General features: G+C 37.2%; 1 protein-coding gene across 1 annotated transcript in view; it reads right to left on the bottom strand.

Moving 5' to 3' along the window:
• Positions 1–456: 456 nt before the first annotated feature.
• The window catches only part of atrnl1b (attractin-like 1b), a 71,009-nt gene continuing 50,175 nt past the window's right edge, over positions 457–21,290 (bottom strand). Inside the window, exons 27-29 of the mRNA XM_023276985.3 lie at positions 14,282–14,389; positions 5,194–5,308; positions 457–3,789 (exon numbers count right to left, since the gene is read on the bottom strand). Of these exons, the coding sequence (XP_023132753.2) occupies positions 3,665–3,789; positions 5,194–5,308; positions 14,282–14,389 (348 nt within the window). The 3' untranslated portion in view covers positions 457–3,664. The remainder of the gene's footprint in view (positions 3,790–5,193; positions 5,309–14,281; positions 14,390–21,290) is intronic.

Here is a 21,290-nt window from a genome sequence, read left to right on the forward strand (position 1 = left end):
ACACCTTTAGTCTGACGGCTCATCTACAGCTCAAACAGCTACTGAAGCGTAATTTGCTTTTATAATGCGTCTAATTAAGCCACCTTCTTGACTGAATCACTTTGCATTTGTTTGATCTGAAAGCATGCAGGCTGAATATTTAAATGTAAAGCCAGCAGTGTCTTATCAGGACTGTTACAATACAGATGAAATGTAAACCACTCAGAAGCAGGGTTCATTGAAATGTCTGAAATGCCATTTGTGAGAAAATGGTATATGCAAATTTATATATATATATATATATATTATTTATATATATATATATATATATATATATATATATTTAAAGTTCCAGTCCAAATACGAATGTGACCCCTTCACCTTTTAACCGTGGAACTTTATTCCACATCCATTTAAGAGATGTTGTAATCTTTTCATAGGGTATATTGCAATTCAGTGTTTGACTTGGGAGTCAAGTGTGCATAATAAAGCTGTTTATTAATCCTTTTAAAGTAAAAAAAAATGTACAAAAAACTAGAGTACACGTTTAGAAAAGGGCAGTTTAACATAGATATAAATTACACTGTACAACATATATTTAGGGCAACTTTGACTATCATTACACCTGTTTATAATAATCATCTTAAACTGACACAAAATACAGCAAGGTTTAGAGTTTTTTTCATTCACTTTCAAAGGGAGCAATTATGTTCAGCTGAGGCAATCAGCCAGTGTTGAATGGTGACCCCTAGAATGAAATTACAAATTAGAGGTTAAAGCTTCAGAAGCAGCGAGCTTCAGGTAGACAGACAGAAGAAGTGATGTAGAGAAGCTGTGAGAGGCAGTTTGTAAAGATGATTTACCTCCACTTGTCCTCTTAGTGGGAAGAAAAGGAGTTTCTGAGTCTTTATCTCATGATGGAACATCCCCATTGGAGGGGTCTCCTCCAGGAGACACTGAGTGGTTTGATAAGTATGAAAATGATGTGAATTATACGTTACAGCCTTCACAGTCACCAGATCTTAACCGTATTGAATACATATGGGGGATTTGGGGCTCACATGTTAAGTAACGCTTTCCACCACCATCAAAACATGAAATGAGAGCATATCTTTCAGAAGAAAGGTGCTTTATCACTCGAGTAGAGTTAGAGATTCAGAGAATCAATATCAAGGTGCATTTAAGCTGTTCTGACAGCATGTAGCAGCCCAACTAAGGTATTTTAGGCTGGATTTCCCTTTTTTTGTCACCTGTCTGTACTCTGTAAAAAAAGAAAAAAAAGGTTGTTTTTTTTTTTTTTTTTACAAAAAGACTCTTAAAATACATTTCCAAACATATTACAATATCACAAATACTTACCTTTTTGACAGATAAAATTGTTTAGTTTTAATACTGTAAATATATTCATACAATCCAATGCATTCAGTGCCAAGCAACAGAAAAAAAGTTTTGGTTCTGTAATTTTACAGATTTTGTTTGAGAGCTAGGTTTTTCACAATAAAATGCTGAATGAACATGTTATATCTATAAATATTGGTAAATAAAGATAGATTAGATAGATAGACAGAAAAAAAAAGTAAAGTCAAGTCTCAAAACTGTATTTTAATTATGGAAAAGGACTTGATTTTAATAAAATACCTATTTTCTGTTCCGTTACAATATTTTTGGCGTTCTAACTGCCAAAACATTATCATTTTGAAACAGTTATTTTATTTACAATGTGTGTGAAAAGACTTAATGGCACGAAAGCTTTCCAGGTCTGATTTTTTTTTTTATTTTCTGGCATGTTGTCCATCTTTAAAATACACTGAAGATTACTGATATGCAGTTTCTCATCTTTTTTTCACGGTACAGTGAGACCCCGATTCCTGTGTAATGACACTGTTATAGGATTCCTCTATCGACACAAAATAAAAACACATTAGCTGGCACACCATCCTTATGAAATGCATCAGAATGACCACTTTGCAAGGAAAAGCAAGACAATGCCCAAACAGTCCTTAAAGATGCAGAATTCAAAAGGAGTTGACATCAAATCAACTGATTGAAGTCAACGATAAAATCAAGTTAAATGTGCTATTACACAGGAATCTGTTAAATATCAAAACAAATTATTAACAGAAATGCTCTTTTCACAAGTGTAGCAAAAGACAACTTATCATAGATATAATAGTATCAGGTGACAAGGCCTAAAATAAATGATAATCTTTCGCCATTCTGTCATAAAAACCTGACAAAACACATGAAATCTCAAGAGACAAGAGTGACAAAGACTCACATTTGTTCCAACAAGACACTGTACAGCTTTGAAAATTCTGCAGATCGACATGCCCCCTTTGTGGAGCTCATGGAAAGCCAAGGCATCATAAAAAAGGTAAATGAAACCTCTTGTACTCAAAGATCGAAATAAAGTCATAGCTTCAGAGAACAGTTAAAAAAAAATGTTACAAAACAAACTAGTAAACAGCCAGAGGAGCCTTATGTCCCTGGTCTAATTTCACGAAGCAGACGTCTTTTCTCCTAAATGTCATCCACCCACCACATCAATCCAAGGGCCGGTTCAAAAGCCTAATGTCCAAGCTGCACGGCAAAATGATACACTTAGAAATTACAGCAAAGAGTCAACCACAGCTTCAGTGTTTTTCTGTGTTTTGTTACTTCCTCAACAGTGACCACACTGAAAAAAAAACACAAAGGAAACTTCCAGTTTGCTAATAAAACGTATCTAACTTTTCTTAAGGTTTTGGAGATGTCCATGCTTTAGTTTGATGATGGATGATTTGTTCGTGCCTCCTCCGGTTCTTCACCCACATGCTGCTGGTAGCGATTGCAGTCATGTCTCTGCAGCGTTTTGTACATGTATTCCACAGAAAATACAGACTTTAGCTTCAGCTGGGTGGATGATACATATGTGCAGGAGATGCCGAACTAACAAAGCGGTATGACAAAATATTCTATAGCTGTCAAAACGCTTGCATGTGTTTAGGGGGTTCGTTGACACAGAGTCCGGGTTTCAGCGCATAGCTTTCTTCTTCCCAAAAAAAGGCATAATGAATTCTGTCCATACAGCAAAGGCTGAGTCAGGCTTGTCGTGAAAACTAAATGCTTTAGCACCATAGAATACCACTTGTTGGCAAGCAAAAAGAATGTCAAAAACCATATAGGCAGCACGTACTGGATATCTACCAGCCATTTTCAATCATCGCTTCTATTTCCTGTGAGGGAAAACTTTGATACAACCTAATATACAGACACCTGTGCTATTCCCTCATGCTGTGCAAATGGATGGTGTCACAAAGTACACACGACTGAAGCTTCACTAAGTTCAGATCCTCCTTAATAATCTGTCACTCCTCCAGCCACAGATCTGGCAGGTGTCCATTGAATACAGACGTGTAGCTTAGCCGTGATGACTGTCCAAGCTGAAGGGAAGAAGCCCAGCAGGTGTAAGTTTTTTGCACAAGTTGGAGACTGAGGTTGACGTATGCACAGAAGAGCAAAAAGGGAGCAGGAAAGGTAACGCAGGTTGTGCTCTTGGAACGTGAAAACTCGAGTGGTAGCAGCCGGATGAAATCTACATGTAGTCATGTTCATGTCTCTGAAAAGGCTTCCAACGGTGACGTGTTGGAGCGATGTGACCTCAGACGGTGTTAAAAAGGGACCCGAAGGATCGAGTGGTTGAGATTCAGACGCAGGTCCCTTGGTGTGCTGGAGGAAGGGCTTTTCGGTTCTTTAAAGCCTGGGACTTGTCCTTAAAATCTGATGGTTTCTGCTGCGAAATGTCTATCAGCGCACTGGCAACAATGAGTCCTACAGAAGAGAGAAAAAAAAAAACACAGGAAGAAAAATATAAGGGTGGTCAAAAAACAAGCAGCATTAACAAATTCAGTTGACAAAACAAATGGATATTGCAGGTATTTTTTTTTTAAAAATATGAAACGCAATCATGCATTATAATTGGTAAGATCATCAATAAGAGGACGAGTATGTACGATTTGATATGACATGGGCTGTATATACTTATATATACAGCCTTATATCTACTTTTTACATGGAAGTGCAGTCTACAAACTAAAGTAAATGGAATTCAATGAGTCTTTTTTCCAGGTACTTAGAATAAACTAAAGATCCATCCATCCATTATCTGTAGACTGCTTAATCTTCATTAGAAACGGGGGCGGGATTTAGAATTTAAACTAAAGATGTTTCTGGTAAAATACATGATATTGAGGCAGAGTTAAAAAGGTTTACAGCCATCAGTGGTTCATTAAAATGTAAAGCGCTTTTAGTAAAGCTGTGCTTACTGCTGGTATGTAACGAAATGTCACCATCTGACAAGTTAACAGGTTCATAAACTGAAATAATGAATTCTGCTGATATCGTCAAGTGCACTCAGAAACATTTATCAGTATAAAGCACAAATATAAAGTGCATTTGACGTCGCAAACTGCAGGAAATGTGTTGCTTTTATGTTGCAATGCACTTTTTCGTGTCATGTAGGGACAACACAAATTCACAAAAAAGAAAAAAAAATCTTCAGTTTCATATTAATTACACACCTGCAAATCACTGTGATTGCATTTGCACAGCTGTGACGCTATCGTATTGACAGAATCAGTCCGTAGACGAGTGATGTTACGCTTCTGTTTTTCATATACTCAATACTGTGTGTGTGTGTGTGTGTGTGTGTGTGTGTGTGTGTTTTAATATAGTATTGTTTTTTAACAAATATAATGACGTTTGACTGAGCACAACTGAGTGTATTTGTGCACTGAATGGCAGTTGGGGTCCAAATAAGAGAAGTCAAACTCTGCCTTCATTTTGGCCTCAGCAACATGTCTGTAAAGTTCTGTGACCTCATCTTGCCCTGCTGTGGTGCGATCGTGATGACAAAAATCACGCACAGACAGACATATAAAGACCTGCCAGAATCTTCAAAATTGCCTTTGTGGTAGTTCATGTGACAGCAGGTGTCTGCGGGACCATATTTTGTCATGATGACACAGACAGACAGACTCACAAAGTGGAGGCAACACCAGCTGTGCTACCATGGCATTTACAGATGTCCTCTTTCAAAAGGGAATCACGAACATCACAAACCACAACAAACACTCCAATGAACACCATATGAATGTTTTTCAGAACAGTTTTTTCCTAATTTTGATTGATTTTTTTTTTTAACCAAAACAAGAAAAATTGATTGTGTGTTCTTACCTGACTGTCCTGGTGGAGGTAAACCTGACGGCCCAGAGGGCAGACGCATGAGGACAGTCAACACAGCAGCTTTCCCTCCTGAACAAGGCTCCATCGCAACAGGTTTCGGGACACCCTGAAAAACACAAAGGAAAAACAAAACACTACTATTATGACAATTTCGGGACTACTACGACAGAAAGTCAGTTTCTAAAACAATAAAATATTGGACAATGAAAAGCTGCACACTGTCCTGCACAGACAATATCGACAATAGCAGTAATTCACCACCCAGGAACCCAGGATCTGTTGGTTGGTTCACACCTGTTCTAACATCTGAGCTCAAATCAATATGTCTTGTTTTCTGCACTGGCATGTGTGATGTCGAATTTTCTTTTTTGGAACCAGCAGACCAAAAGTCACTGATATTAGCTGCTGGAGTCGCTGCATTTAAGACAAGACACCCTCCTCCTGTGACAAATGCTTTGATTGGTCACACAACAAAAACACTTGTGTCCCTGTCAGACAGTCCAAGTGTCGAGGCAATGACCGACCCTCGGACTTAATGGCCAAAACTGCTTGTCTCAAGCGTGAAAAACATGTCATCCTGATAATGAATGTCAAGGGTTTCACAGCATGTTTTGGATGAGAGGATAGAAATTGTGGAATAATAACATGTCTGAACAGAAATGACTGTTTTTTTTTCCCCCCTCTGTGTAGCTGAATTTAAAATGGATATGAGAGAGGCGGCAGAGGCAAAATGGTAGAAAAATCAGGTCTGCATAAGCACATTGCATGAAAACATGAGAGCACCACAAGAGGGACATGCTAATTTGTTTTAACTGTTTCACTGAAATTTGCCGTAGATTTCTGCCGGCGAAAACAAAACACAAATTTATGTATTTTAAACAAGCCTAGACTCTAAAAACCTTGATGCACTCGATATACTGTAAACAGCATGCTGAGTGAAAAAGATACAGGGAACATAATGCATACGGATAAGTTGTTACTGTCGAATGACCAAAAACACCTAACAAGAAAATTTATATGAAGAAGTACTATTTCACCCACTGTGAGTCCTATAATCACAAGTAAGTGCAATCGTGTTTCCTATGAAGCATGTGGTGCAATTTCCCATGCAACTGCCATTAACGTATGCTGTGTGAAATGCCACAGTTCACAACGTACAGTATGTTTCCTGGTTACTCAGTGACAATGAAGGCTTTGTCACATCCCTGAGGCTTTGTGGTCACACCTAGACCCCAATAACACAACCATACAGTATGTTAGACTTGCATTGAAAAGGCGAAATTATTGGTCAGTGTTCATCAGCGTTCGAGCAACGTACTTCACAAACTAGTTAGTACCTTCCAGTGAAGATACCGCTTGACTCCACACCACTATCTGCTCTGCTACATGTGCTGCAGACGGTGCTAAATGTATTGTGAACAATAGAGTTGACGCTGCTTTGCTCGATAAACTATGTGATGACACCAATACTCTGTGTAACTTTTTCTGCATCGCGCTCTGCAAAGAAATGAGCTTTGGTATCAATGCATGGACAGCTAAAAGACACAAAAGTATGAGTGTTCTTAACGTTAATAGTTGCTAATGGTATTGGATGCATCAGCTGTTTTATTTGCATGTTCGTCACACAAGCAGAAACACTATATGTTGGGGATTTTAAGCTTACTAAGACATTACTTTTCCTTACTTGATTAATTTTAGTTTAGTGACACTGACAAGAGAGGAAAAACTACACAAGATCTTTTGGGCCACACTGGAAAGTAAATTATTTATTGATTAAATTAGCCTTCATTAAGGAGTCAATTCATGAAGTTTAACCTTAGTTAGCTTTCCATTGACCTAACTGTAGTCAAAGCAGTGAAAGTTTTAACCAATTATGTGACATCATCTGACGTACAAATATACCAAAATTCAATAGATATGCTACAGAATGGTGAATCTAAGATGTACTAGGCGTGTTCTTTCTCAAAAGAGAGCCCTCTCTGTAGAATACTATTCATTTGCAGAAGGTTATGAATGCTGTCAACATTGTCCCTAGATGTTATCCATTTGCTTGTACTACCAATCAGCTGGAACTAAAACAGAGAGACAGAAAGAGGAGGAGAAGGGAGAATAGGACAAAGGTGAAGGGGAAAAAAACTAAAATGAAAATGGAAGGGTAGGCTAAAGACCAAAGTACAAACAGAAGGTACATTAAAAGTGACAGCAGCAAATTCTAATTGTTAATCAATTGCTAAGCTGTTCGAGGAACATAATGTTTGCACACATCACTACGCCTGATTTCAAACATCTTTCCTTTCATTATAGGTTTCATTAAAGGCTTTAAAACTAATTTATATGTGACGCTGGGACACTGTCAGAACAACCTGGGATCAGTCCAGGTAGCCTCAAGTATCTTCAAGACTGCACATTAAGTCTCGCTGCCTCTAACCTACAATTAGACTAAGTGTGATGCCCTGAATGAGCTAAAAACTTTCGAAAGCACCATGTGAAAGGAAGCACAGGGAGGCTAACATCAAATTTTAAAGTAACTTATACACGAGAGATATGTTTCTGTCTTTATGTCGGACCTAGAGACTGTTTACATGCATTCTTACACAACCCAATTAGTGCACAAAGCCAGAACACAGTATTCTCATGCATCTTCACAGGCACATAGAGATTCCAAAGGGGCATGACATACAAGCAATACAAGCACAATTAAACTGCAGCCATTTCATGACAACTCAAGCAATTCTGCTATTGAATCACTAAATTTACTGCATTCATATGAAGGAGCTCATTTAAACGTTTTGATGTTTTATGATTTACAAGCTGCATTTGTATGGACCATCGGGTGATCCATACAAGATGGCTATATTGTTAACACTTAAGACTGTAGCATTGCTGGATGGCATACGTCGAAACACTTAATCTTAACACAATCGTCAACGCAAGGTCACTGTGCAATACAACAGAGTGGAATTTATTAGTTAAAGGTAATGTTGTATTTAAATACATGGCAAGTGGTATTTTTAGCCAAGAAAGCAGCATGGCTTTAGGGATAGCGGTGTTGGTCGAGCACTTTGGTCCACAGAGAATTATCTCAAGAACTAATAAACAGCTGGAGATGAAATTTTGAAGACATTCTTGCACTCCAGAAGACGAATCCTTTGTGGTAATTAGCCCATCTTTTCTTAGCGCCACTAGCTGGTCAGTTTCCAAGCAAATATTTTGACAGAGTCCACATCAATTGACTCTTAAAAATTCGACTTCCAATTTGTGACTGTATGTGGTGAGAACACGTATTAGCATTTAGCTTAAAGAACTGCTGTCCCCAAGTTTTACGTCACATACAGGCAATCAAGGCCTGTATGCAAGGAGATTCTTACTTTTGTGAACCTTTGAATAGAACGACTGTGTAAAAATTGTTTCATATTCAGTTCCCTTTAGTTAGATATTCTCCATTTGATAAATATTCTGCTTGCTTTTTTTTTGCAGTAGTTGTATATAAAATGTGAAGAAGAAACAAGCAAAACCAGCTGCCTTGGCCAACTGAAAAAATGGAGAGAGGTCTTCAGAAATTCTGCTCAGCTGACCAAGTTGTAATTATTCCTTCATGCCAGCTAGTACAGGAAATATTTAATGCTGCCCGGATTCCCTTTGAAACGGAAACAACTGATGAATAAAATGTTCACAAAGTCAGAACTTATTTAGAAAAGGTGTTTCCATCTTCCATGAAATGCATTAGCTGTTCTGCAAAAAAAAGTCGCATCTATCTCATGTCAGCATATAAGCTTTTGTCCAAATTTTAGGACGATTCATCAAATTCTTCCCATTAACATTTTCTAATGCAATACTTCAAAATGTGCATATAAGGGAGTTACAGAAGCACGGCTGCTGCTACTTTTGCAACATGTACCATCACACAAGCCCCAGACTCTTGTTTGCATTTCTGTGCTTCACTTGTCACCTGGCCATATATCCAGTTACTGGTGTAATTTAGAACATGGGTATGGGCTGTGTCAGTCACTGGATAAACCCTTCAGCTCTGTTTACACTTCCTTTACTGCACCATTTTCCAAACCAAAGCTTCTAACATCAGCTCTTCAGGTCACTCTGTAAATGTATAACCTGCCAACTCTACATATCATTAGCGGTAACTCTGTTTTCATTAAAGGACTACTTGCTTACATATTCTCTCCGCACTGTTTAACCAACCTTAACAATTAACCCTTTAACTGGACATATTAAATATACAGTATTAGAATAATGAGCTCAGGTTTGACTGTTGGAAAATGTGTACACTGACATAATGCAATAAGGTGGTGGACATTTGGGTTCATTTGCACAATATTTAGTTCAATAGGTTGACTATATTAATATTATTTGCATCAATATACACCACCAGTCAAACATTTGGACAGACCTTCTCATTTAATGTTTTTCCCCTATTTTCCAGACTATTTACATTGTTGATTCTCACTGAAGGCATCAAAACCATGAATGAGCACATATGGAATTATGTAGTAAACAAAAAAGAGTGAAATAAGTCCAAGCATGTATTATTTTTTTCGATTCTTCAAAATAGCTTTGCACACTCTTGTCATTCTCTGGATGTTTTTTAACTAAACTGAGTATGTATTGTGGCACTGATGTTGCATTGTTTTTTAATAATTGAGCCATAAATATCACATTTTTGTTTGTTTGTGTGATATGCAGCACCCTCTCTGTTTCTCACTATTTAGAATAATGGAAGCATACCTGCAACGAAAAGAAAAATAAAATAAAAACATTCATAAATCACTTCATTCCAGCTGAGTCACAGGGGTTGCCTTTTCTATCAACACCTTTTAAAAATGGCGTGTCCAATTTTTAGATCCTCCGATGGTGGTTTACACGGCCTGCATTTTTACTACGCATTAATGAAGCATGAGCACTGTATTGTGGTCACTCGTAACCATCCGAGCGCATAAACACGCATACACCCACGCGAGAAAAACACACAAACATGCACGCAAAACGTCTATCTGCTTTCCTTTCCCCGCTGACAGGTGTCATCCATCATACTGGCTGTTCGTTAGTGGTTCCATATGTTGAATGTCGGCCACAGTGAATAGAGAGGCTTAGGTCTGCAGTGTCTGGGCCCGAACGGCTCTCTGTCCAACGACTGCTGACATCTTGGTCACGAACAGCAATGTCCATCTTGGGGGTTTAAAGCGGCCAAATGGAGGAAATGGGCACAAAGTCTGTTGTAATTTTCTCTCTCCAGACCAGCTGGAGGGTCTGTAAAGTAGCGAACTAACTAATGCAGCGAGATCAGTGCTGACAATACAGTCCGAGAATAAGGTCCTAAATGTTGTCATGTGTTGGAAAGGGCGTGATGGGTCATTCTAATAATGCAGCTCCTGTGTTTTCTTACTTCCTATACAAATCGCATTAGTGTGTATATTCAAAAATGTATAATTAAGCTTCTAAATTACTAAATGAGTGAATCGCAGTTAGGAGTACAGACAGAGCTGGTGAAACAAATATTTAACACGCTATCAGTGTCCTCTTTGACATCAGCAAATATTTCCAGTAGTTAAGTGGTGCCAGATGCTGACCAATTAACCTTTACAGAAGAGAATTAGGCTTGTTTCACATGGTTCACCTTCAGCTGGTGCCAACGCATGTGATGGAGCTGTATACGCTCCAACATATGCATTTGCACATTTGGAACTATGTAGATTAGAATTTTCCAAATGCACACATGTCCAAAACACACAAACACATTAGAAAAGCTGGTAAAAGCCACTTCAATAGGATTATGTGGTCCATCTCTCCAAGAAATTAAGGAATCCCTGTATGAGTGTGTCTGTTCTTCATTTTTCTCAAAAAAGCGACCAAAAATAAACATTAAGGGCAGTTGGTGGCTATGGAAGGGTCAGAGTAAGTTAGCAACATAATGACGTCATTAATTCCAACAACGGTGCATTGCAAATATGGCTGCACCCAGTCAAAGAATGGACTCCCTCAGGGAATAAGCTCAAAAACCTCATACAATTATCTGAAGCGTGGGAGTATTTTAGACAGAAACTCAACAGCCCAAACCCCAGAGCGTTTTGTTGAGAATGACCTAATGAGACAGAATTAAAGAGACTGTTAGGATTATCAGTGAACAGAATCTGTCCTGTTAGTAGCACTACTATATTTAAAATTGACTTTTTAAACATATTATACAATGCATAATCTAACGTTATTTTTCAGATCTTTTATATGTTCAGTTTACAGCAACAGCCATATGTGAGTGACAACATCACAGACTGTAGTTACAGTCTGTAAATCGTTTTAATTATTATCCTAGCAAGACAACAATGAAAAAAAAAATTGCTCATGGTAAACTTAAAAAAAAAAAAGTTTCAAGTCAATTGCTTCAGTAAAAATATTGATGATGATCTTTAGGTGATTGAATAAAATGTTGAAATATACATGAGCTTTTACGTATTTATTGCAGGTAAAGTCATTCTATATAAGTGAGTACTGGAAAATATTCTTTACATTTGTCAACTGATAAAAAACAAGCGTTAGGTTAACTGAAAACAAAACAATTGTTTGGTGCATCCTTTGTGATTTAGAGCCTTGTAGATAAATGGTTTGGATTAGTTCTGTCTTTTAGCAGTGCCGGTTCTACCCAAGGAGGTATCGGGTACTTTGAGTTTTAGTCTTTAAGTTTAGATAACCCTGGGAGGCCTGGCAGTCAGTGTCAGGTGTGAAGTAGTTTGGATTAGTTGTTAGATGCTACTGAGAATGCTGCAAGCAGCAATACTGGAGGCCAACACAACCTCTCATTCCAAAGAGGTCTGTTTTTAACAGCCACTGCACTAGTTAACACAAATATATCAGTTGTAAGTCCTTTATGCAAATCATTTTAACTCATGGGTGCTTAAAATAGAATTCCGTTATCCGTATGGGAACAAATACATGAGAAATGTCATGTTGGATAAACAAAATGTACAAAATGTCAGTGTTCGAATAAAAAATACAAAAGGAACTAACTGTAACAAATACAAAAGCAGCTGCATAATTGGGCACAACAACTCTGAAAGTCTTTGCTTTTTTTTTTTTTTTTACATATTCAAAATGCATACAATTGTGTGTATATATTATTAGCATAGTTGATGTCTTTAGTTTCCCTGGAAGGTAGGTTTATGACCTTTCAGTAAGTATACCATATGTTAATGAAGGGTTTGGCTAATGCATATTGAGTATTAACGTCTTATCAGACAATAAGGCAATGCTCTCTTTACATATTGTTAAATGTGATTTGTGTGCTACAGGAAAATCCAGAACTGAATTCATTAACTGAACAACACTTAACTAACGTCATTGCAATTCTAATTCTCATAATCCATACTTATATCTATGGTTGAAAAACATTTCAACATTGTATTTTTATATTGGAAAGGGAGTACATGGTTAAAAAGAGTACAAACCCAAATTTCAAGCATGTAAATTACTTCCAAAAGACAACAAGTTTTCAGGTGTTTTCTGCATTTGTACTTTTATAATAACTTCTTTAAAAGCTGTCTGGACATCTAAGCGAAGTCTTCAAAGTCACGCATTTATAGGTCCAGCCTGCATCTTGAAAGGGTCGACAAACAGAAGACTGCAGATGTGTTTTTTTCACAGTTATCATTTCCAAAACAGCTTGGAACATTGTTTACAGCAATACCCTCCTGTGGGTACGAAGTTTCTACTTTAATGTGCCTCGAAACAAGAACACCGACTTTGATTTTTGTGCAGGAGGGGAAGGAACGCCGGCGCAATAAATTATTAAACAGCAAATGGACACACATGCCTCTGACAAGTATGTAATTAACATTTTTACTTAAATCAAGGCAAAGCACCGGTTTCCGACACCATTCAGGTTTAGACTGTACTCAACTGCTTTAAAAGAGCAACAATATAGTGTGCTCAAAGAACTAAGAAGCATTGTTTTTGTCCCCTTTTGCTCTTTACGTTGCCCTTCACAATATCATAATGCATGGTGAGTACCACTCAGCGGCACACTAATAGCTAATGTGGTGCCTCTTTGCTGGTTGCCACAGTGATTTTATTTCTCTCTGCAGCAGGTGACACAGAGCTTGGTCCTCGCTGGAGAATCACTATTGCTCTTCATTCTGAGGATGTAGCTCTCCGTATTGCTTTAAACTATACTTTTATTCCATGTGGCATCAAGCCCAACACTGTCCTTTGCGCCAGACTTCCTCTCTACTTTATAATTATATGGAACAACTGGACATGACAGAAGCACACAGTGCAAAAGCAGATGAGCATCTAGGGTATAATTATAAATTAATCAATTACATTTGGAATGCAAAAAAGCCATGCAGCATATTGCTAATGAACAACCTAATAGGACAAATTATCCAAAATGAAAACAGAGTAAAAAAACATTGTGAGAAATGGAAGAATAATGAAAAAAGCATATATCTTTTCTTGCTAAAAGGTTAAAATAACCATAAAAATTGTTTTAAAAAATCTATACAAATCTCAAAAAAATCTTGGCATCATGACATCATTTTACATAAAAGACCTTTTAAAAACAAAATCAATTGAAAACTGTCAGAAAGTCGGCAGCTCTGATTGTAGACGACAATTTGTGTAAAGAAGAGAGACATAGGAAAAAAGCATCACTGGCAGATTTCTTATTGACGTGACCAGTGGATAAAAGGCTGATATATTTGGAGTAGAAGGCAGGAGCTGGATAGGTTTATCACAGAACTCTCTAGCTCTACTTTACTTTGCCATATCCTCTATGTCAGTAGAAGCACATATAGCCTTTGTTATGTTGCAATTTTTAGCTAGTTTTGGAACTCAGTGTTGTTTTAGCTGAAGACATTTGAAAGAAAGAACGAAAGAAGGTTCTGCTGTCAGCAATCAGTATAGAAGATTCCTGCAAAATGTTACAGGAATGCAGGTGTAATCAAAAAGTAACTCTCTTTTTCTTTATGCACAAGCTGTACTGGCATCATTTTAATAATGTGTGTGTGTGTGTGTGTGTGTGTGTGTGTGTGTGTGTGTGTGTGTGTGTGTGTGAGAGCGAGGAAATAAGACTCACATCAACCACAGGCTGCAAAACTTCTGTTAGCTCTCCTCTGGCATCCAGTGAAACAGCAACCGAGGCAAACGGACGACTGGCCATCTGCTGACGCTCTCTCATCAGTTGCTGAAATATCAAAACACAGATGACAGATGAGCAAAACATATGTCAAACTGTAATTCAACAATAGATGCACGGACAGAGCCTTCGAGAAATACTCTCTACTGAAATACTAACATATAAATGCATAGACATGCTGTGTACGTAGAACAAATATCCTTATTAATAAGGAATTTAAACCAGGATCACTCAAAGCAATCCCATTAATGCATCAAATCAAAAATTGACAGTGAGTTTTCAAATTCAAGCCAGCTCTTTAAAATAAATACATTACTGCTAGTAATGTATGGGGCTTTTTGTAATTAAATATATACCATACATTTGGGGAATACAGAACTGTAATCAAAAATCAGCATGAATAATGAAAAAGAAATCCACTTTATTATGTATACAGTTACAGAGTTGTTAGTCTGATAGTGATCATCATTGTAATTATGATACTGTATCTAAATTCTGATGTATATGGTGAAAATGATAGTAAATGATGTTGCAGAACACCTGGAATGCTCTGTGCCATAGTAATACACTTCATAGGGTTTATAATGAGAAAGGAATGAAGAATTTAAAATTTAAAAAAATGATTTCATGCACTGTGATTTACACCTCCAGGACAATTACAGTAGGAGGCTAAAAAAATCAATAGCAGATATTGATGAGGAAACACTGAGAGACTATTCATAAATATCCATGACCTAGGGACATGTGAATTTCCACCAAGACCCAATTTTAAGATTTCACACAACTGAAAAAAAATGCAAAAATAAATATTTATTACGAAGTCTGTTTCTGAGATACAAAACTACTCCATACATACATATTCTGAACATTTTTTTATTAAGATCACCATAGCAAATCTAGGAACAGACGTGAAGCTGGACGAGATTTATTCTATAATAATATTCAAGGCTAAAACAAATCAATTGTTGTATCTGTGCTGCTGATTTCATCAACACAGCCCGCAATGTATTTACCGTAATGTTTTTTCTCCATCAGACAAACTTATGCCAGAGCTTCTGCACAGAAAAGCTGCGGTTACATTACTACCACGGTGTGACACAATTTTTGCTCCTTAGACTGAGCAGAAAATAGCTTCTCTTGTTCCCCACTAATCAATATTGTAAAACAACTAGCGCCACACTTTCATCAGCAACGCACTGTCTGATCAATATCTAAACAGGCCGCCATTTTAGTGCCAAGGACATCACTGATTGTTATTGGATTTGAGATGAGCTTAAGTGTGCTGCATTAAGATCTAATTGTACTTCAGATTACTAAGCACTTCGAGTGGTTGTGATGGTCGGCCTCATAACCTGCCCTTCCTCTGTGCTCCTAGAAATGCTGCTCCACATGTGCACAAGTATACAATTCCATATCCAAGCAACTTTACATTTTACAGTAAAAGCATTTAACAGTAAAATCAACAAATGTATTTGCTGCCATTTTGTTGGATGTGAGACCAACCTTATAGGCAAGTCTAACCACTCAGCAGCCATCTTGGCAATGTTATTTCAGGCTAACGGGACCAGATCCCTATCTAAGTGAAAGGGGAGAGAGATATAACTGCAATTTTATTAGTCAAGAGGACATAAAAACTGCATGTACAAAATTACAAAAGTCATATCTCATAAAAACGCTTTGAAAGTTTGATGACTTTGCCTCAAAATAAGGTTAAAAAACATATTTCCCCACACATTATACTTGACAGTGCAACAGTCCAATTGGCTGGATGTCCCTGGTTCGTTTTTTGCAAAGCACACAATTTGGAATGGGAATTCTCCCATAGATTTCTATTCAGGATGTTTTGAATAGTGAGTCTTTTCCTCATAACATCTGTGGAGAAACCCTTCTCCAACTATCGATGGTCCAACCCCAGCTTAGCAACAAGACATGGCAAAAGTTTTTAGGTTTCTGCATATGTTGAAGCAGGGTGCATGTGGATGGAGCAAAAATGATATCTGGCATTTGAAGAGAATCACCAAAATTACACCATTTATCAAAGTAATAAAGTGGGAAACATAAAAGAAACGTTGGATTTTCAACTTTCTGACAGTCCTTGAACAAATGAGTCTGACTTTTAGTTATGCTGGGAAAAACAACCAGCTCAAACCAAGCTCCAAATCGTGATATTTCATTAAAATCACATTATTCCCCACGTCTTGCTTAAAAGTTTCCAAAAATAAGACTCTTTGGCGACACAAAAAATTCTGCACTCCATGGTGCAATTGTAAATCCAATAGTAATGTATAATAGTAATCTATAATATGTAGAGCTAGGATTTTTCATAGTGTTGAATAATCAAATAATAATAATAAAAAATTTTGCTTTACTCTTATTTTTTAGGATTTATGGCATTGGAACTTGGTTATATTATAAACAAGAGATTTTTAAGCTCTGTCTACTTCTAGCTATGGTTGTGTTGTTTCCATAGAGGTGCAGGGCTTCATATTGCAGTGAAAAATGACCCTACTGTGAGTAAAAATGTGACATGACCAATACCCAAAAACTCTTTGGGGTTCAGAGGGCGTAAATCTAAAAACAGACTTACATTAGAATGAAAGAGCATATTTAAGATCCCTTTTTTCTGTGGTCTCAATTTAAAATAAGGCAGCTGAAAACCCTAAAATGTCCCATAGACATAACATTTTCAACTCATGAGCTAACATTAGCTGAAGTTAATAAAATCTTCCAGCAACAGCTGTCATTTCAGCCAACAAAGCAACATACACCAACGAGAAATAAGAAATTTGTTTTTGTCTACTTCTGTCTAAAGATCAAAGACCCATTCTCTCTTAAATAAATAAGAATTCCACATGTAATTATGCCACCGTTATCATTAAATGCTGCATTAACAGGAAGGAAAATTTACTTGGGCGTTTCGCAGCCTAACATTAAAACTCTTTAGCTCATCCTACAAAAGAAGAACAAAGTCTGTGATTTAAGCTAAAATATTCAGTTTCAGCACTTTCCACTTATCTCACATTATCCCTTTAATAAAACAGTGTCCGCCTGTTTGGGTCAGCTGCTTGAGAGTTTTCTGGTGGTCTCATTCCTGCATAGGAATTTGTCCTTGGGGTAGTAATGAACCCTGAAAATCTTGTGTCCAGACCCCCACCTCCACTCACTCTGAATATAATTAAGTATTCATTAGTCTGGCTAATAATCGGCAAAACTCATATGAGGTGTGGAGAGGTTGACAGCATCGTAGAAACATGATAAAAATGGTTTGATTTTGTATCTAGCAGTACATCAAGACCTCAACCTGTTTGATAAATTTATAATAAAAGAGACTTTGTCAGAGCATTGTAATCACCGCTGTACCTCTTTTGTGCACAGGAAGAAAAAAAAGAAAGAAGTCAAAACCCTGATAAGATATTTGGGAGAAAACAGCGACTCATTGCCTTCAACTAGAGCCTCGATCATTTGTGGCTTTTTATTTATTTATTTAGCAGAAATTCAATTAAATACAACCTTGCGCAAGTTCAGAAAACAATGGATCATGTTCTGAAATACTGCTGAAATTTAATAAACTTTTTATATAATGCACTCTAACCTGTCTGCAAGACATGAAATGGAAAACAACAATGTCTTGGAATTTATTTGTTTCCAGCTCAGTATGACTGGCATTTGCATAATTTATATTATGACACAATATTATAGCTGCTGTTTACTTAATTTTATGAAATGTTCAGAAACTTTAGATCATTGGAGCATTAGTCAGTATGAATACAGCAGCCTGAATTGCACTATTTATCTATTAAATGCTCGGTCTTTTTGCCTCCCTGTGTAGTTTAATAAAATTTAAAAATGGCAAATACAATCATAAATGATGCAACACGCATGTCGAAGCAGTTTGTAGACTCAGCCATTACTTTACTCTTGTTCAGACTCGCTGGTGCAGAGTGGACTAGAGGCTTTGTTGACTCGCTGTGAAAACATTCCCTAGGGGAGGTAAAGCTGAGGAAAAAAAAAAAAAACAACAGCCAGATGAAATTGAGATTGATCACCTGATTGATTTTTCTTTTTGTAGCCCTGATTTTTAAACTTTAGATCTGAAGTCCCACGTTGGATTGTTGTACATCTCTACTATTAACCATCAAACCGGCAATACAAAACCTATAGATTTGAGCTGCTAGGCCACCATGGGTCAAAATGAGAAATTTTGCCCTTTTCGAAAAGATAAACGCAGGATGGAGGGCCCGGCGAGGTTGCGGCAAAACAAGAAAACAGCTCACGGCTTATTATGGTTTCCAACACAAAAGCTTCAAATCCAACAACATTCATCCTAAATGTCAGATAGCAGTAATGTTATTTATCATGTTGCCGAATTCATTTAAAGCATGAGGAGAGAGCAGAGGCAAAGTCAGGGTACGCTTGCGCTTTGCTCTGTGTCCAGAACATGCATCAAAAATGTGCCGGGAATACAATCATCAAACGGCCAATACAATACCGGAGAGATTCTAGGGATGAATACTAAGTCAACGACAAAAGGCAAGAGTGAACTCTGTAAAACCAATTAACGTTTGTGCAATGACAGACTGATTTTGTCAAGAATACAAGCTGGAGCCATTCACGGTTTTGATAAGGGTGGGCATGAAGTGCATTGCTGTGCAACTTGATTAATTTGGCAAGTGAGTGCATGAATTATCTGTCTAGTGAATACAGCATTTTGTTCCCTTCACTGGATTTTATAAAAGGGTAGGTGTCATCCCGCCTCTGAGCACATTCTACACCTAAGCAGGTCACTCTGTCCCTTTCAAAGATCACTGGCTGTAGCCACCGGCGCTGTCCTCAAGAATCACATAAACTCAGTACACACACGTTAAAATAAAACGTAAGAACAAAATACTGAGCTGCCACTTTTTTCCTGCTAGCACGTTATTATTGTGTATGTTGATGTATGTTTGACAATCTACACTCATGCTGTGATTAATGATCACCACATGAAGATATCCATCCCAGCGCACTGCCACTGTACATCATGCTGATATGATGTCAGTGTTGCTGAGCTGTAGTGTGTGAGCTGAGGAACTTAAAGACGGAAATATCATAGAATATAATGTGTAAAGTAGTAATACAGCTCCAACTTGGTGTCGAGTACTAATCACAGTCACGCTGCATCTGTAACTTCAGAGGGAATTATTTGAGTGCAAACTTTAAACTGCACAAAGGACAATCAAGGTGACAAGGGGCTTAAGAGTAGGATAATCTTATTGCAGCAATCGATGAGTGCTGATTGAGCTCTTCAAGAGCAGAGCGCGAGACTACCAAGTCTGCGGAGGGACAACGTGCAAATTATATGGTTAGTAAAGGGTTCCTTTTATCATTGTCAATGCAAGTATTAAAGATAAATTAGATGATCAACATATGTGTTATTACAGTAGGTGTTACAATATGTTGGGTTTTTAATAACAGTGATTTTTAACAATTTAAATTAGCAAAATGATCAAGAAGGTAAATAATGGGAAGATGAAGCAAAGTGTTGGTGAGTATTTGGTTGACACTCCAACATGGGAGCAACACACTTCTCTCTCCACCTCCCTACACTTCAGGAAAATTCATTTGCCAAAAAAAGGACAAAACACAATAAACAAAGAAAAATAAAAGAAAAAATTAAAGATAAATTTGATGGATAACATTTTTCCCCTCACATTTCTTTCCGTCTTTCCATATCCTTATCATAACGTCTTTTGACCACAATGGCTGTATAGTGCTACTCTGTCATTGTGACAGCACTAGTATACAGTGACCAGTTTAAAACTCTGAAACCCAAAGCTCGTTGGGGTTCATAAATGGTGCCAAAATGACACCATTTATCATAACAAGAAACTGTAAAAACAATTTAGAATCGTCAGACTATCAACTTTCAGACAGTTCTTGAATTACTTGTGATTTTTGGATTTAGTTGGGAAAATAAGCAAGTTCAAATTAGAAATTTAATTAATTAACAATCAGAACACCTCATCAAAATCAATGTATTGTACATGTCTCATTTTTAAAAAAATGCCCTGAATGAATAGCTTGTCATACTCAGACTCTGTTTAAGAAAAAGAAAAAAAAAAAAACATGTCTACAGTCCTTTGAGAAGCCGTTACTGACTGAGATACAACCAACAGTCACACGACAACAACTCAGGGGACTCTTTTGGTGGCTGTAGCAAAAACAAAACAGAACAAACAAACAAAAAATATTCATTAGGCCAGTCTGGCAATGCATCAGGAGGTGAAAACGTGGGGAAAAAACACAAAAAAACAAACAACAACAAAAAAACACAGAAAGAAACCTTGCTTGACTAAAGCTTTTTTAGCGAGACACAGGCCAATCACATATGTGCAGTCTAGGTAAACTGCACTGTAATGCCAGAGATGTATTTAAATGTTTACCTTGTGACTGCCACAAGAAAAGTTAAAATGACTGTCACTGTGATTATTTCCCAGAATTATCTAGGACTATAATAAACAGTGTTGGCGCCTGATAAGTTTTCAGACTTACGGATGGACCGAGGTTAACACTAATGTATGCATCAAGCCATTTTCATATTAAAAATGCTCACATGCTGATGTTAAGTGGGCAAAATGTTTACAATGTCAACAAATTAATATGCTACACATTAAAATATACAGTCTGAGAACCATATGTTTTATCTGAAACAGTCTAGTAGATTGAGGGTGGGTGAAAAAATAAGGTGTTTATCTGTTAGTGTACTGGAGGAAAAGTTAGGGGACTTACTACACTGCAATAATAATGTAATAGTAAAATACTGGTATTTTCTAAAGTAACTCAATAACAGCGTTGAATTTTTCGAAAGCCAGTAACCATCGGCACTTCCATATGCTGCAAGTGTGTACAAGGGGTGCATTAGATAAATGCACATGTTGGTGTGTAGAACATCTTCTTGTTGTCGTCTCGT

This window comes from Amphiprion ocellaris, chromosome 18 (genome assembly GCF_022539595.1).
Source record: "Amphiprion ocellaris isolate individual 3 ecotype Okinawa chromosome 18, ASM2253959v1, whole genome shotgun sequence".
Lineage (NCBI taxonomy): Eukaryota > Metazoa > Chordata > Actinopteri > Pomacentridae > Amphiprion > Amphiprion ocellaris.